We start from the raw sequence: 16,592 nt of genomic DNA, 5'->3' as shown, positions 1-16,592 counted from the left end.
AATGTAATTCTCCTAAATGCTGTGCCTGGTACATAGCTGGTGCCCAGGAAAGAATAGGGTCCCCTCCCACCCTTGCTATTCAATGTATGGCTCAGGATGAGCAGTATCCACACCACCTGGGGGCTAGTTATAAATGCAGAGCCCCAGGCTCCACTCCTAATTGGAATTTGTATTTTAACATAATCCACAGATGACCCAGATGCACATTAAAATTTAATAAATGGGGCTCCGTCATGCTCCAAGATTAAGAATTTAGTTAGTCATCCGATTTTTACTAAGTCTTACCATGTCCATGGAGGTGCTGGGACAATAGCTGTCAGAAAAACAAAACAGCCCTTATCTTCGTGAAGGATAGGGAGAGAAGAGTTTTACCCTTGACTCAGTACTACCAGCTTTCCCCTGATGACCTAACAGGCTGATAGCAGAGGCTCCTCGGCCCCTTCTTCTCCTCCCGGCAACAATAAATGCAATATAAAAGCTAAAGTTTCAGTTAAACTGAACTGAACATTCTAAATCAAATGGCAGTGGGTCATCTTACTGAGAAACCTCCTCCGTATTTGTCCTTACTTGGCAACAATCATCAACAGTTGAAGGAATTTCCTGAGAGACATTTATTAAAAATAAATCTGAAGATCCAGTTTTGGTAGAATCCTTCTTTGCCTTCTCCATATGAAGTTAGTGGGCACTCCACTAGGGCAGACGTATGGGCACAGCCGGAGGGAGTGTGCAGACAGAGGATCTGGTGGCCTGCGATCTGCCTGCATGAACAGCTGCTACAGCGGAGGGCTCATTCACTCCCAGATCCAACTCCGTGGGTAACCGCCGTGCCTGGCAAGCTCATCATCCCAGAAATCATGGAGGTGCAATGCGCTATTGTAGAAAGAGCCCGCATTCGCCACCAGATAGAACTGAGCCCCTGTCCCAGCTCAGACACAGAATGACTGCGTAACCTTGAGTCATTAAATAACCACTCTGCTTTGTTCTCTTTTGTGTAAGGTAACAATCAGTAAACCAGGGAGCAGGTGGAGGGGGCAGGGGGCCTGGGGGTTATGTGAGGATTGAGACAATACTGCAATGTGATGAGAACCCTCTTAGCTGACATCCTCCCCCCACCACTGTCATCAGTATATGCAAAGCACCTACTCCGCTCTTCTAGGGCTTATCATAGAAGGAGAATACATGTTGGTTCGCTTCCAATGTCCAACCCTCCTCCCACACCAATCATACCCGAGTGTGAGTGCCCTAGAGGAAGCCATGGTGGAAATGTATCTCATTAGCACCATGGTCTTGTGTTATCAGACATAAAAACCGTATAGCCACTTATGGAAACTGCAGTCTTAAGGGTCACATGGAAACCTCCCCTCTCATTTCAGTGCTGTATTTGAGCTGATGACTGCATCACAAACATCCTCATTTTTCATATGAAATGTACAGTTCCACCTCCTGTGACAGAGCAAACTGCAGCTGAGGGTCGCTGTCCCTGGAGGGTGGGCATGAGCCCTATCTGTTCTCCATTCTGACAGCGTCAGTCCCACAGTGAAAGGCTATTGCTCATCTCCAAAGACTCTTTTTTGTCTCTTGCTGACTCATCCTCTAACTGGTTATGAGCTAAACAGAGGCAGCAATTTTTCCTCCCTTCAGGATATGCCAGCTGGAGCAGGTGATGTCCTTTTTCTTTGTCTGTACCACACCTCCCAAACAGAGGAAGGAAAATGCCACTTGGCTGACAAGACCACTTTTACACTGACAGTTTAAATATACCAGCTGCCCTCAGTTTCCAAGACAACTCAATTGGAGTAAACTTGGTTCTTAGTTCTCCCCACGTGGATGTTTGTAAAACAACCAATGACTTCATGGTGCTGACCAGAATTCCGATTTCTTGTTTTAAATATCTGCTAGTGTTGCTGTTCAGCAAGGAGCTACCAAGTGCTTATGACTCTTCTTTGATGATTCCTATGGCATCTCTGAAAAGCTGGTCATTGCTAATGACTTCTTCGACTTTACAGATACAGAAAATACATTATGCACCAAATCCCAAGAGATCATTTGTGATCCTTCAAGAAGTTTAATTCAGATCTTCTGAGAAAATAGGAATTCATTTACCTGTTTTTAATTGTGATCCCAGGCAGGAAGAAAAGAGACCAACTTACCATGCTGCCCCTGCTTGGATCTCCTCCCCTACAATCAGTCAGAGGGCTCCTGGGTGGCTCAGTTGGTTAAGCATCTGCCTTTGGCTCAGGTCATGATCTCAGGGTCCTGGGATCAAGTCCCATGTGGGGCTCCCTGCTCAGCGGGGAGTCTGCTTCTCCCTCTTCCTCTGACCCTCCTCCCTCCTCATGCTCTCTCTTTCTCTCTCAAATAAATAAATAAATAAATAAATAAGATCTTTTTAAAAAAATTAAATAAGATAAAATCAGTCAGAGAAGAAATAAAGATCACTGGTATTGCATTTATTCTAAGAAAGCAAAATTTCCCCCTGAGATCGACAAATGTAAAAGGGTCACTCTGTCTAGCACTGGTCCCAATACAGATGAAACCTTAAACTCTTGCCTGTGAGTTTCTGATTCTCCCTTTAAGTGTTATAATACTGATGTCTGCAGATTTGCAATAATTGGTAACCCTCACAGACACAATAATCATGTGGGAAAATAATGTTTTTCACTCTGATAGACTGATGGTAGCCTTGGTAACCTGCGGCATTTCTTTTAATGCCTATTGGATTATTCTACATGATAAGCCAGTTCTTCTAAAGACTGGACTCCCTTGCAGTGAGGAGGGAGAGGGACTTGTGCAGCAGCAGAAACATGTTTCCTGGCAGGAAGGAATATGTTATCACTGACTCCCAATAACAGCCAGATGCAAAATATGGAGGAGTGGCTCGGTGGCAGCCATTCTGCAGGAGAAGAAGCCAAAGGGAATTGATGATCCTGTATGTTGGACTTCAAATGACCAGCAGGAATTTTTTTCCTGAGCTCTGAGAAGGGCAGCAGTATTTGCAGCCCCTCAGGGAACAGGGATTGGGTAGCAAGGAAGGGTGGCATGCTGTGATATTAGGACTAATTACAAAAGCAGCATAGTACTGATTCAGCTCTGGCACAGGCTTCACTTACACAGTCAAAGCCTCTGGTAGAATTTCCATTCCTTCTTTTGGGGCAAGACTGGGGAGGAACGAAGAGGGCACACACATCCCAGCTCTTGAGTCTTTGTGGAGAAGAGGGAAGAACTAGAAACATTACAGCCATGCCTACTCCCCTCTCTGGACACCAAGGAAGGGAGGGCAGGGGAGAGGCTGGGATCAGCCAGTTTCAAATCTTTCTCTCTGGAGGCTCTCTAGGGATTTTGAAATTTCCTTGAGGAGTTCTTCCTGACTGTATAATATTACAGTATAGAGTTAATGGTGCTATTGCCTTGGAGCAACTAACAGTCTTGGTCTCTTACTCCTATTAAAGGGCAGTTTTACTGCTTTTCATCACTTTGGGGCTCATAATATTTCCTCTGTAGCCATACTCACTCTAAATGTGATGTTGAGATCATTTTATGTAATTATATTTCTGAGAAACTGTACGATTTTTAATGGTGATGGCTTGACATATGCAGGCAGTATCAGGAAATGGCAGCCCACGTAAAGAGATGTTAACAAAATGTTTTAATTTCCCCCCCTTCTCTTGCAATACTCTCCCACTGAGAAATGAGATGAATTTACATCGGTGTTGAATATCTCAGAGCTCACCTTTTCCCACTGCCCTCCTCCCTGCACAAACCACATTCACCCAATGCCATCACACATTTTCCTCCCGAGCTAGAAAATTAAAAAAAAAAAAAAAAAAGACCATACAATGCTTGAGATAATAGCCCAGAGCAGCCACAACTGAGTAAAGCATCGGCCAGGCAGGCCCGTGGGCAGCTCTGACGTTTGGTCCACACGGTCTTTGCTCTCCAGCACTGACTGTCACTTAGAGAAGCACGTCGCTAACCCTCTGGTTGTGTGTGCCCTGCAGTCGTAGACGAGTGGCGGAAGAGAGGCGGGCAGCCCTGGCAGCTCATTGAACCAGTCGATGGATTCCACCCCAATGAGGTATGTGCAGTCACACAGCGGTTGCTGAAGGCTATCTGGTAGGTTCATTGTAAAAGGTAGTTATGCATCCATATGTTTGTTTTTATCCCCTTTTACTCCAGAAAGATGTACTCACATGTCTAAGATAGAAGATTCAGTAAAAACCAACTGAAAATCAGAGTAAAAGGCAAGTGAGACCGAAATGATGCCTGGCTTCCTGACTTAGTGTCTGCAGTTTGTATGTGTGCGGGGTAGTCCTGAGAAACTGCCAGCAAGAGCCTACAGCATCAGCTCTGTTTTCGAGGGGCTGCCGTAAAAAGGGGCATATGACATGGCCTCCATAAAAGATAATAATAATAAGTCAAATACTCAAAAAAAATCACAAGGATTCCTGGAAGAGAGACCTATGAGAGATTTCTTCTATGGATCTTTCCAGAAAGGACACTGGATGAGAGGAAAACAGTGTCCTTAGCAATATCCTGCAATAAGAGCTGTTTCTTATCTTGCAATAAGAGCCGTTTCTTATCTAAGATTCCAGGATACAATTCTGGAAAGCAGTTCTAATCTAGCCTCTTCACAGAGCAAGGCGAGCTGGAGGGTGGGACTCTGTCCCCTCCCACCCTCACCCTATCCATTATCCTAACTTCAACCAGGGAAGCTCTGCTTTTATCTTTCATACATACTGGACCTGCTTGTGATGTTCCTTCATATAAAAAAAAAATGAAAGAAGTATGGGAGTAGTCCTGCCACTTTTCAAATTTTGAAAGCCGGCAATCCTTTGCAACTCTAGTCTTTCTGGCCTAGCCTTTGGTAAGGACGGTGTGTGGCAGTGACAAGGGTCTAAACCGGAGAAGCAGTCCTGGTGTGCTCTCCCCGTGGCCTTGGTCTCGGTGGTCAGCCAGGCCACAAGGAGGGCTGACCATCCCCTGGGGAGCCTGAATGGCTTGACAGCCCACCTTCCCTCAAGCTGCAGGCTCACTGAGTACCCACGGGCAGGGCTAAGAACTGTCTCAAAGGAAACAAAAAAGAGTGCCACTCTATCTACAGATGAATGCACAGTGGAGTCCCACAAATGCTGGGTAAATTGAAAGTGAGTATCAAATGCCCATCTCCCTGTTTTAAACAACTGAAAGAATAAATCTAAGTAATGCGCCTCAGAATATCTAACTTTCCTGTGTAGCGTGTGGATCAGCTGATCCAACAGAATTATTGGCTAGAAGCTGGTTAAATATTAGAGTAGAGTCTGCTCCCCACAGAATGATGACTTTTGTCTAAGAATGGTTTTTAATATGGAGACCTTCTTTCTGGCAGTAATTAGGTCGTGGTTCTTGTCATTCCCGCATATCACAGAGTTGGACCTTTCTGATTCTAGAGAGAATTGTGGATATGAAAATATGGTCAGAGAAGGAGTTAACTGAGAACAAACTAAAAAGGAGAGGGTCAAAAATAGCTTTTTTTTTATCCTTTGGGCCATACTTGTCTGATCCATCAAAAGACAATCCTGTCCCTGACACTTAAAATAATATTACGGTTCAAAGTCTGTTACATTAGGGCTCTATCTTACACTCAAAGAGCTTTGCCTATAACTGATTATTGAGAACAGGGTCGAAAGCTGAAGATCGGTATAGGGGGCGGGGGCACAGCACCGGGCAGACTCAGTCGGGTAGAAGATGCGACTCTTGATCTCGAGGTCATGAGTTCAAGTCTCACGTTGGGCATAGAGCCTACTTAAAATTAATTAATTAAAAATAAAACAGAAAATCAGCATGTGCCAAAATCATATGTTATTCCTGAGAGATTTGTTCCTGTGTGGGTAGTAGGTGAAGGCATGGTGAAGCCACATCCAAAGTGGGCAACAATGCGTAGCCATGCATAAAACCTGCCTATTTATCATATATTGAGTTAAAGGATCCAGACTGCAACTTGCCATCCAAAAATGTTTATTGAGTGCCTAACACAATGAGAATTCAAGAGCGAACAAGAAGCTGCCCCTGCCATCTAAGGAGATTATAGTCTAGAGGGGAAGAACGACAAGTGAACAGATAATTAAATATAAAGCGGTTGATGCCTCCAGTTTTGTGAGCATGGGGCTATGGGAGCACTCTGTGGGGTGGATGGAAGAGAGTGGTGTTCGGAAAAGTTTCCAGAGGAGCTCACTCAAAACTAAGAGCAAGAGCAAGTCAAGTGCAGGGGATGAGGGAGGGGCTACACAAAGTGTTCTGAGCAGAGGAAACCGCATGGGCCAAGACCTGAATGCATAAACAAAACACAACAAAAAGCCAGCAGGGCACTTTGGAGGAAATAAAAGTGCTGCAGTACGGCTGGGACATAGAGAATGGGTGTGGGGTTGAGTGAGAGGAATCAGGAGCACTTACTCAGGGACCAGATCGCATAGAGAGAGGAATCAGGAGCACTTACTCAGGGACCAGGTCGCATAGAGAGAGGAATCAGGAGCACTTACTCAGGGACCAGGTCGCATAGAGAGAGGAATCAGGAGCACTTACTCAGGGACCAGATCGCATAAGGTCTGCACGGGGTTTGACCTGTGTGGAAGGAGGGGCCGCTGAAGGTTTTTAAGCAAGAAAGAAAAATAACCAGACTTGTGGGAGCGGCTGGAGAATGGTGTGGTGGGGCCCAGGGGAGTGGGGAGGATCTTGAGAGGTATGTATTGGACAGATTTACACAGTTGAATCAACAGAACATGGCCATTTATTGGACGTGAGTGTGAAAGAGAAAGAGATGTTGGGGCGCCTGGGTGGTTCAGTCGGTTAAGCGACTGCGTTCGGCTCAGGTCATGATCCTGGAGTCCCGGGATCGAGGTCCACATCGGGCTCTCTGCTCGGTTGGGGAGTTTGCTTCTCCCTCTGACCCTCCCCCATCTCATGCTCTCTCTCTCTCAAATAAATAAATAAAATCTTAAAAAAGAGAGAGAGAAAGAGATGCTAAGCATGACACTTCTTTCATGACTTCAGAAATTGGATAGATGATTCTGGTGCTCACTGAGGTGAAGAACACAGAGGACGGGGTGGTTTGAAGAGGAGTTTGGCACACGTTAGATTAAAGGAGCCTGCAGGACATCCACAGTCCTGCAGGTATTTTTAGCAGATAATATACAAGCAGAGCTCAGGAAGGGGTCTGGGCGGGAGCTACAGAGGTGCGCACATGAGCACATCCTGACTTAGAGCCTTGAAGAGGAGCCTCTTGTGGTACCTGCAAACTCCCCTCCAGATAATGCCCCTTACAGCAGAGGCAGTGTTGATGGATCCTTTTAGAACCTTATGTTATTATTTTAAAAACTAATAACTTAAAACTGCCACACATGTTTGCGCACGCACACACACAAACACACACACACACACACACACACACACACACACATATACACAAGCAAATGATCCACAAAACATAGGGAGCTATGGGAGTCCACATCTTTTCCATCTTAAAAGAGCCAGATGGGCAAAGTTGGTCTAAGGACCCCATATTAATTGCATGGACATAATACCAACCAAAGGAGTAGACTCAGGCCATGGTCACGTGCACTCCCACCAATTCCTGAACATCTGAGCAAAAACATTTGGTAGGGGCCCTTAACCACCAAGGGGGAAGCAGGCTTTATACTATTAGCCTATTTCTTTCTAAAACCCTACAAGAGAAGTGGTGGGAGTGTTGATTCAATTGTTCCAATTTTCTTAGGAAGACAAGTCTAATTAAATATAAACATGAGTTGTGTCGAACAGTTCAAATTCATGATTGATACATTATAATTTTTTAACCAAATTATATCTAAATCTACACCCTTTGCTTATATTTTAATGGAAAATAACCAGGCGTAGAAAAAAAAAATCTTCGTATAGACTGACAACTGCTTTACCTTTTCAGCTCTCTCCCTAAATGTAAAACCAGAATTTTAAGAAATATCTTCTCCAGTAGGAGGGGAAAAGTAGGTTACAATGCAGACTTGAGAGCTGATGGGATTTGGTGGGTGGGAAGATGACTCATAGGACTGGGCGTCTGGATGAACAGAAATGAAAGATACCAAGGCAAGGAACCCCAGAGAGGAAGGGGCAGACTTAAGCATTCTGAATTTGGGGTGCCTGCACAATAGCCAGATGGAACTGTCTAAATCACCATTAGATCAAATTGAGGGTTTCTGATCTCAGAAGAGGGGCCTGGCCTGGAGACACAGGTTTGGAAACCATCGGTATCTAATTGAGAACTGGAGACACTTGCAGGAATGAGATTGGCCCACGGGGTCACATTGTGACCATTGCCCATCGCAGAAGGACCCACTGGAGAAGCGACCCAGGAGACCATTTGAGGACTCCAGTAAGAGCAGGTATTGTAGAGAAGGGAGAATAACTGACTGAGACACTGCTGACCAAATGCAGAGAAAGTCCGACTTATAAAAGAAAGGATATGGCAAAGACCCAAGACCCAGATTTGTGGCCTATGGAAGCCACAGCAATTCTACCAATTCAAATACTCACTTTTTAAAATCTCTGCAAAGCTAAGCCTCTGAAGAGGTACTTAAAAGACCTCTGGGCCTAGAACCAGACAATAGTAAACAGAAAATGTTGGAAAAGCCACAGACATGCATCAAGTCCAGTGTCCCTGGCTACTCTGAGACCACCCAGCTAAGCATCCCTGACACCTCCTGCCTTAGCAGCTTTGCCCAGCAGAGCTCTCTGCAAGACCACCGCCTCTCTTCTCATGATGCCAGTAGGCAGCTCAAACCATCCTCCTAAAACTCTTCCTGCAAGCAATACGTTTTCCATGACATCAACTCCCGACTTTCTCTTGAGCCCTGAACCTTGTACATTGCTGGAGGCAGATATAAGATACTAATCAGTGGATTGGTTCTAAATTACATATATATATTTGGCTTTAACATATATTATGTATGTAATCGGTCATTAAATGTTAACAGCCTCCAGGTCTTTGTTTATCTCAGCGTGGAAGCCCCTGGAAACCCAGGGTCCTGGGTGGACTTGTGGAGTCCCTCAAAAGAAGGAAACGATGCTGGCAGTGGGGAGGGTAGAGAGGAGGGCCTTCTGGGCCAAGGAACCCTCAAACACTTTAGGCTGGTCCTGCCCCGTGCATCGGGGACCGTGTCTGTTCAGTTTGCTTTATACATAAAGCCAGCTAGCAACAGTGGCTCTGGAATGACACACTGAGTCAGCACAGAGAAGTTAGAGCTGGGGATTTACACTTTCCCATAGATGTAAATGTTTAAATACATCTTACACTGTTGGCATGTTGTTGGTTTACAAATTTAAAATTAATTGGGACAGGGATGCGTGAGTGGCTCAGTCGGTTGAGCCTCTGACTCTTGCTTTTGGCTCAGGTCGTGATCTTGGGGTCGTGGGATGGAGCCCCACGTCAGGCTCTGCACCGGGCGTGGAGCCTGCTTAAGATTCTCTCTCTCTCCTTCAGCCCCTCCCCCTGCTTGCTCATACGTGTGCGCGCGCTCTCTCTCTCTCTCTCAGAATAAAAATAAAATAAAATTAATTGGGTCCAATAGACCGTATTTCTGGGCAGATTAAGAGCCCAGAGAAGCAGAGCCATGCCTTCCCTGTGGTAAGGGCTTCCCTGCAGGAGTTTAAAAGCAATCTTACCAAGATAGCCCAGAAATGTTCTTCCTACAGAAAAAATAAATTCAGAGTGTATTTTTAACTTTGGTCTCATAAAAGCCCAGAGTTAAATTTAGCAAGGGTTCAACTTACAAGGGATCAGGGATAAGTTTTTGGTGAAACCTATGCTATCTTGCTTTGAATTGCATTTATTTTTTTTTAATATTATAAAAAAGTAGTTACTGTTTAGGGTTTGACTTTATAGTTGTCTTACTAATGAGTTCTATTTTTGTAGCAAAATACATAAAATGAGTTAATGAAGAAAGAATGTGAAGGGATCCTAGGTTGCGGTCCAGCTGTGACCCCTGCTGGGCTTCTGTGGCCTCCAGGTGTGTCTCATGAGCGTGTGGGGTGGACCCAACGGTGTGCATTTACTGGGAAGACCAGACGCTCTCCTGGAGGGGGGCCCAGCATAAGCCCAAATAATGGTTAAGCAAAGAAGAGTGGCTCCATTTAAAAAATTGTCATCAGAAGGGAGCGAGAGGCCAGAAGCCATATGGTGGCTCTTACCAGAAACTGCACGGGGTTCCTAGCCTCCCCTTCCCCTCTCCCGAGAGACTCGTGCCTCGAACCTGGGGGATTCCAGGGCTGCACATCAACACTGAAAGATCTGTTTCACCAGACTTCACCTAAGACAACAGGGTGTTAGGTCCCCCTGCCTTGTCACCCCTTCTGGGAGAATTTCGCAGAGGAGCCTTTAGAGCGGACCAGGGACCATGGCGTGCTTTGAGCACCGTGAGGGCTCCTCGGTGGCAGCAGCAGGCAGACAGGTGTGTGGCCATATCCCACAAGAGCCCTGGGGCTGCAGGAGGGCCTGCAAGAAAGCACCAGGGCCCCTCAGAGCGCAGCCAGCCAAGGAAGCGGCCCACCTACTGGGCTGGGGGCAGGGGGGTGTTGCAAGAGGGCAGCACCACCCACAGGGCACCTGTGAGCACTCACCGCAGCAGGGGCCCTGCCAGAGCACGCAGGCAGCCCCATCAACCACAAAGGGAGAGACTCCCAAGGGCCTGACTCCATTGTCCCACTGAACCGGAATCTCCTATCCCCTAGCATTCTGGACGTCCCCCCATGCGTGTGTGTGGTAGGGGAGGCGAGTGACGCAGCCTTAGAACCCCTTCCCTGCGCACTGTCTCTGTTTCCCTGTCCCAAGGTCAAACGTGAGGGAGATGCGTGACAAAAGTCTCCACTGGTGAAATAAATCAGCTTGCGCCCATCTGATGGAATGCCATGCACTGAATAAAAACAGTGATATAGAGCTACCTTTAGTGACACAGAAATATGTTTGTAATATAGAGCAGAGTAAATAAAAGCGGATTACAGATTGTGGGGGCGATTCCTCAACTGTATGCATTTGTCAACACTCGCGAAGCTGTTTATCACAAGAAGTTAATTCCACAGTGTGTAAATTACACCTCAGAAAGAGCAGACTATAAAATGATATTTGCGGAAGGATCCACTTTGTGTGTGCAGGTGTGCGTGCAGGGGCAGGGCTCTGCACCCAATGTTAACGTGGGCTACCTCTATTATAATTACAGATGACTTGCACTTATTGTTTCCTCTTCTTACTTAATTGTCTTTTCAAATTTTTCTCAGATGAATAGGGATTGCTTTACTATTTTAAACTATGACCAGGGAAGGACAAAAGAATATTCATATTCAGGGAACAGCTCACCCGGAGTAATGAGGGGAAGGGTGGTTGTGCTTCGCCCTGTGTATCATGGGAGTTCCAACAGGAGGCTGGTTATAGGAGGAGCCCGCAGTAGATGCTCAGTAGATGTTTGTCACATGAGTGAGTGATTAGAGTGGGTCATTGTACCACGTCTCTAGTTTAATAATAACCATGCCACTCTCGCTCTAGACCCAATGTATTAGCAGTGCACACTCATAAATATTTTCATCTCCATTAGAGCGACAGCCAACTAATTGCTTTCAAACCAGTTACTGTAGGCACAAAGCAGAGCTCTTTCCTTTTAACTTTCCTCTTCTTATCCTCACCCCATCTCCTCCTTTATTAATTTAGATTGGGAAATAAATAACCACAAATGTCTTGGTTTCACATAATGGTTAGGAAGACAGCTTAGGTGTACCAAGTAGAAAGGCAGAAAACAAAACAGGAGAACCAGTATTTTTCCACAGACCTGGTGGCAGCCTCCTTTGTTGAGAGGTAGCTAGAAAAACAACCACAAGACCAGTCTTCTGTTTTCGGAAGACACTGCTTGCTTAGTGTGTGAGACAGGAGCAGCCCCTTCCTGGAAACCTGCTGGCTTGATAGTTAGCCTGGGGGGTGGGTGGTGAGGAGCAGAGGAGGTGGGTATGGGTGTAAGCGTGTGTGTGTGTGTGTGTGTCTGTGTGTGTGTGTGTGTGTGTGTGTGTGTGTGTGATGGGGGAAGGTGGATATGGTGCGTGTGGTGTGATGTGTGTGGTGTTGGGGGTGTGGTGTTGGGGGTGTGTGTATATGTGGTGGGGGTGGGGGTGGTGTGTTTCTGTTAGGTACCACATGGATATGATCAAGATTACATTTTTGGATACATAGAATTTGGGGTCCAGCTCAGAAAGCTCATGAACATATTAAAACACTGGGGGTATTTAATGTAACAACTAAACAAGTTCTAGTTTTTTCTAACAGCTGCTAAAACCTTACACACGGTTTAGACCCAGAAAGGTTTTTAAACCATATACTTTAGCTCACTCATTTTGCAAGTGAGAGAATTGCAGCCCAGAGAGTAGAAGAGGGCTGCCCAACATCACACGGGGACCTGGCGACACTGCCTGTTGGAATGTTGAACAGGACCAGGCCTTTGGAGACAATGTCCGTGTGCTTCTGAATAAAGTTGGGGACATCCCTGAGCACCTGCTCTGAACAGTGCATTCCTCCCGAAAGGCCTTCAGCAATCACGTTTCTCTTTGAGCTTTTCCTTTGCAGATGTAGCCAAGTTAGGGCCCCCAGACCTGGTCAGGCCCCATTTGCTAAATAAGGGCATTACCTGCAGAGAAAGAGTCCTCATCAAAGGCATGTTAGTGACAAGCCAGAGGATTTGATGACCAAGAATGGATCCTGCTAAAACCATGAGTAAAGGGAAACCTGCTGTAAAACCAAGCAACCATAGAGTGGACATTAAGTTGGGAAAGCCAGAAACAGGCCTTTTGTGCATTAAGCCAATGATTCCTCACCCCGGAACCCCAGCCACACTCTTTGTGCTTACAGCCTCCTTCAACTGGTGACTCTGCAGCCTCGTCTCTCTTGGTTTCCCACCATGCCATTCTCTTCCACACCTCTGTGCCTTTGCACAGCCCGGGTCCTCCGCCAGGTGCACTGTTTCCCACATCATCCATCTGGGTGAACTCCCCCTTGAAAACAGCTCAGCCGTCACCCTCTTTGGGGAGGACCTGTCGCTTCCCCCCTACCCAGCAGAGTTGGCACCTCCTTCCCTCCAGCCTCCCACAGACCCCCCTGTGGGTTTGGTGGTGTCATTTTGCCTGTCTGGAGTTCCTTGAAGGAAGGACTCATTCTGTTCATCTCCAAAACCTAAGCTTTAGGCCTGCAGTAGATGTTGGCTGTCCACAGATAAAAGGCGCATTTGTTGTCTGTTGCTAAAGAAAAAATCACCCCAAGTTAGCAGCTCAAAATAATACAGAACTCACAGTTTCTGTGGGGGCAGAGTGCTGGCACGGTTTAACTGGGGCCTCTACTTAAGGTCTCACAAGACGAAAATCCAGGTGTGTCATTCAGGCCACATCCTCATCCAGAGACTCAACTGGGGAAGAATTGCTTTCAAATTCACTTGGGTTGTTGGTAGAATTCATTTCCTTGTGATTGTAGGACTGAGGACCCAGCTTCTTGCTGGATGTCAGCCCCTTGCCATGCAGGCTTCCCGACAAGCCTTCTTCCTTCATCAATCCCAAGCAAGACTGCCAGCAGAGCAGAGTCCTAGATAATGTTACATAGTCGCTGAAGGGACATCCTCTTACCCTCATCATATTTCATTGATTAGAACCAAGTGATAGGTCCGACCCACAGCAAGGGAAGAGGATTCTACAAAGACACAAAGCGAGGAATCGTGGGCGACCATCCTAGAGTCTGCCCACCCCACAAAGAATACAGTAAATCCTGCTGCTAAATTCTTTACTTTGTTATAATTTTCCTTTTATTCCTCCTTTGGGTTTTCTCTTGCAGGTGGCTTCACTGCTATTGGCAGATCACTTCTGGAAGAAGGTGCAGCTCCAGTGGCCCCAGCTTCTGGGAAAGGAGAATCCATTCAACTCTCAGATTGAACAGGTGTTTGGAGACCAAGGGGGCCACTGAGTGCCTCCAGGATATGCACTCCTGGAAAGCTCAGGGAGGCAAGAACTTGGCTAAAGTCATTCAACAAATGGTTATGGGGCTGCCATTTTGCAGGCCCATAGGACCCTCTTCAGCAGCAACTTTGCAAAGTGCTTTTCTCTCATTCTGGAGTCTATCTGAATGACAGCGTGATTCTGAGTGTTTCAGGGAGCAGTTCCCTCCATTTGTCCTTCAAATCACCTTTAATAAAGTGTTGTGGATGCCATTCCAAGCAGAGAGATAATCTGTGCCCTTTAATAGCTAATTGTTCTAAAAACAAATTCGAAGTCCAGCAATGCTCGGCAACTTAGCCAGGGTCTTGGTGCGCCAGGACTGAGCCTCAGTCTGTTGCTGCTTCTCTAAGATGGCCAGAAAGCTGGGACTGCCCCTGGGAAGGCTGTCGGCTGGCTGCCAAGGATTCTCACGAGAGAACACAAAACTAGGAACACAAAATTAGGTACAAACTTGAATGTTTGTTTAGAACGAGAAAAGAAATCACAACAAATGACAAATTCTTTAAAGTTGACAAATAGCATAAGCCCCACAAAATCCCGATGATTGAAAAAAACATGACAATTTGTCTTTCTTTAAAAGGTTTTCTTACATTCTTTGGCTGCATAATCTCATCATCTTTTCCCTTAACAATGATTTGGTGATATCATGGTCTACAGAAAAGACAGAAGAGTAAAATGTGTTGCTTTTTATTGATAATTTAGAAGAATTTCTTTCAGCTGCATAACTCGTTGGTAAAGTCATGTGAATTTTTAGAATTGTTGTCAAATTGGGAGGACCTCTATCAAATCTCTTTTGAGTGAGAGTTATTAGAGACGCATTCCCTATTTGGAGTATTTTTAATGTTTTGTGTGCATATAAACCCGGGAATTCTGGTAAATTCTATTGCACACCATTCTCATTGGTATGTCCCCTCCCTTGCCCCTCTCTGAGGCAGCCACGGATTTTTGGGGTCAGTGGGTGTATGCCCAGACCCACATCGTGTTGCCAGCACCCCACCTTACATGGGCACATCTTCCTACAGTCTGCCCTCAGGAGCTTGCTTGACACAGCCCAGAGGTATGGAGCAGTTCCACCCCAGGGGCCCCAGGAGCCGGTGAATAAATGCACCAGCCTCTTCCTTTCATGGTCAGTTTGGGGAAGGCATTCAGTGTGCTTCTCAGGGGCAGAATCAGCCCCTTTGTTCGTGGCAACAATACCTTCCATGGTACTTCCTTCTACTCTGTGTCACTCTTCTTGGCCCCTCATTCCTGCTCTCTGGGATGCTTCCCAAATAAACCACCTGCACCTAAGTCTTTGTCTCAATAAAGACAAAACTAAAATGATGGTGTGTGCATAATTGTGTAGGCTTTATTATTGAACATATTCCTGATATGAAGATACTTCTGTTTCAACTAGGCACCAATGCAAACCAAACCACCCACTCATGTACACCGTCCATTGCCATGGACCAGCTTCTGGCTTTGTGCATTTTAAACCTTGTTTCTCCTCTGTGATACACTGCTTCCCACGCTGGGAGCTGTAGGATACTTTCATACTGTGATCCGCCCATTGTAACCATCCTGGAAGTCACCCAGCTGTGCACAGAAATGACTGCAAACTACATAAATATTTCCACGTAATCCCACCCTAAATGCCCCAAAATTCTCATGGCTAGCCCACAGCTACCAGATAGAAAAGAAAGTACTCAGAGAAAAAGCAATGTGTTTAAAATATCCAACTTTTGGAAATTTTAGAAAACATGTGAACGTATTGCTTGGGCCCCTTCCAAGGCTTTGGAAGGGACCCTAAAGTTAATCTGTTTTAGACTTTTGGTCAATCCACCTCGGCTGACAAAATTAATTTGCCAGATTGTGTGTGAGTTCCGTTTTTTAGGGGCCAAAACACTTAAAATGTTGTCGACCCATTAATTTCTGTCACCTGGAAAGAACCCTTGCTTCAGCATGACAAGGACATGGCCTGGGGCGGTGGCTCAGCAGGGGACCAACATGCCATCAGGAGGCTGCTTGTTTCCAGCAGGAAATATAAATGAGGAGAGCGCATTGGAGAATATGAGGTGTGGAGGTGTGGGACTGTGGAAATCTGGTATGTCTGTCTCCTCCTGAGGGATGTGTCCACTAACAGGGTCTTGGTAAATACATTACTGGTTTTGGTGTTCCAATATCTCATGTTATGTTTAAGCACCAAAATACCAATACTTGTCATAGTGTTGTTTTATTATTGTTTTTTTTTTGAATCTGAAATCATAATCATTTAGTCTCAAGACATACCCAGAGAACACTGCACTAAAATTTTGTGTTCCTTTAGAAAGAATTCTATTTATTTAATCCTCACTCTGTTTAAGATGCTTTCAAGTTACTTTATTGCTATTCTAATTTCTACTTCCCAGACTACTTGTGGAGCTGATAATCTCATGTTCCTTTTGCTGTTGTTGGGGCATAGAGAATTCATTTTAGGCCTAGTCATTTTCCAGAAGGCCCTGAGGGACTAGAGTTGTTTTAAAAGTGTGGAGTGTATAGGGAGATTCAGAAAGTACAGGGAAGAGTTTCCCAGACTGAATCATCCTGAGACCAAC

At 45.6% G+C, this 16,592-nt stretch overlaps 1 protein-coding gene and 1 long non-coding RNA gene across 3 annotated transcripts in view; both read left to right on the top strand.

Annotated features, from left to right (window-relative positions):
- AOAH (acyloxyacyl hydrolase) overlaps positions 1 to 14,237 on the top strand; it is a 166,863-nt gene extending 152,626 nt beyond the window's left edge. For both annotated transcript variants that reach the window (XM_088018608.1, XM_088018607.1), the window contains 2 exons: positions 3,999 to 4,075; positions 13,859 to 14,237. In XM_088018608.1, the coding sequence (XP_087874734.1) occupies positions 3,999 to 4,075; positions 13,859 to 13,987 (206 nt within the window). In that variant the 3' untranslated portion in view covers positions 13,988 to 14,237. The remainder of the gene's footprint in view (positions 1 to 3,998; positions 4,076 to 13,858) is intronic.
- A 1,195-nt stretch (positions 14,238 to 15,432) lies between these two features.
- Positions 15,433 to 16,592, top strand: part of LOC114201301 (uncharacterized) — a 74,607-nt gene continuing 73,447 nt past the window's right edge. Inside the window, exon 1 of the long non-coding RNA XR_015766792.1 lies at positions 15,433 to 16,073. This is a non-coding gene — a long non-coding RNA (uncharacterized LOC114201301). The remainder of the gene's footprint in view (positions 16,074 to 16,592) is intronic.

Source organism: Eumetopias jubatus, unplaced genomic scaffold, assembly GCF_037043125.1.
Source record: "Eumetopias jubatus isolate StellerSeaLion01/CBP00866 unplaced genomic scaffold, mEumJub1_p1.0 scaffold_14, whole genome shotgun sequence".
In the NCBI taxonomy this organism is placed as follows: Eukaryota; Metazoa; Chordata; class Mammalia; order Carnivora; family Otariidae; genus Eumetopias; species Eumetopias jubatus.
The sequence above is the reverse complement of the archived record's forward strand: the minus strand, read 5'-3'. Positions and strand labels throughout refer to the sequence as shown.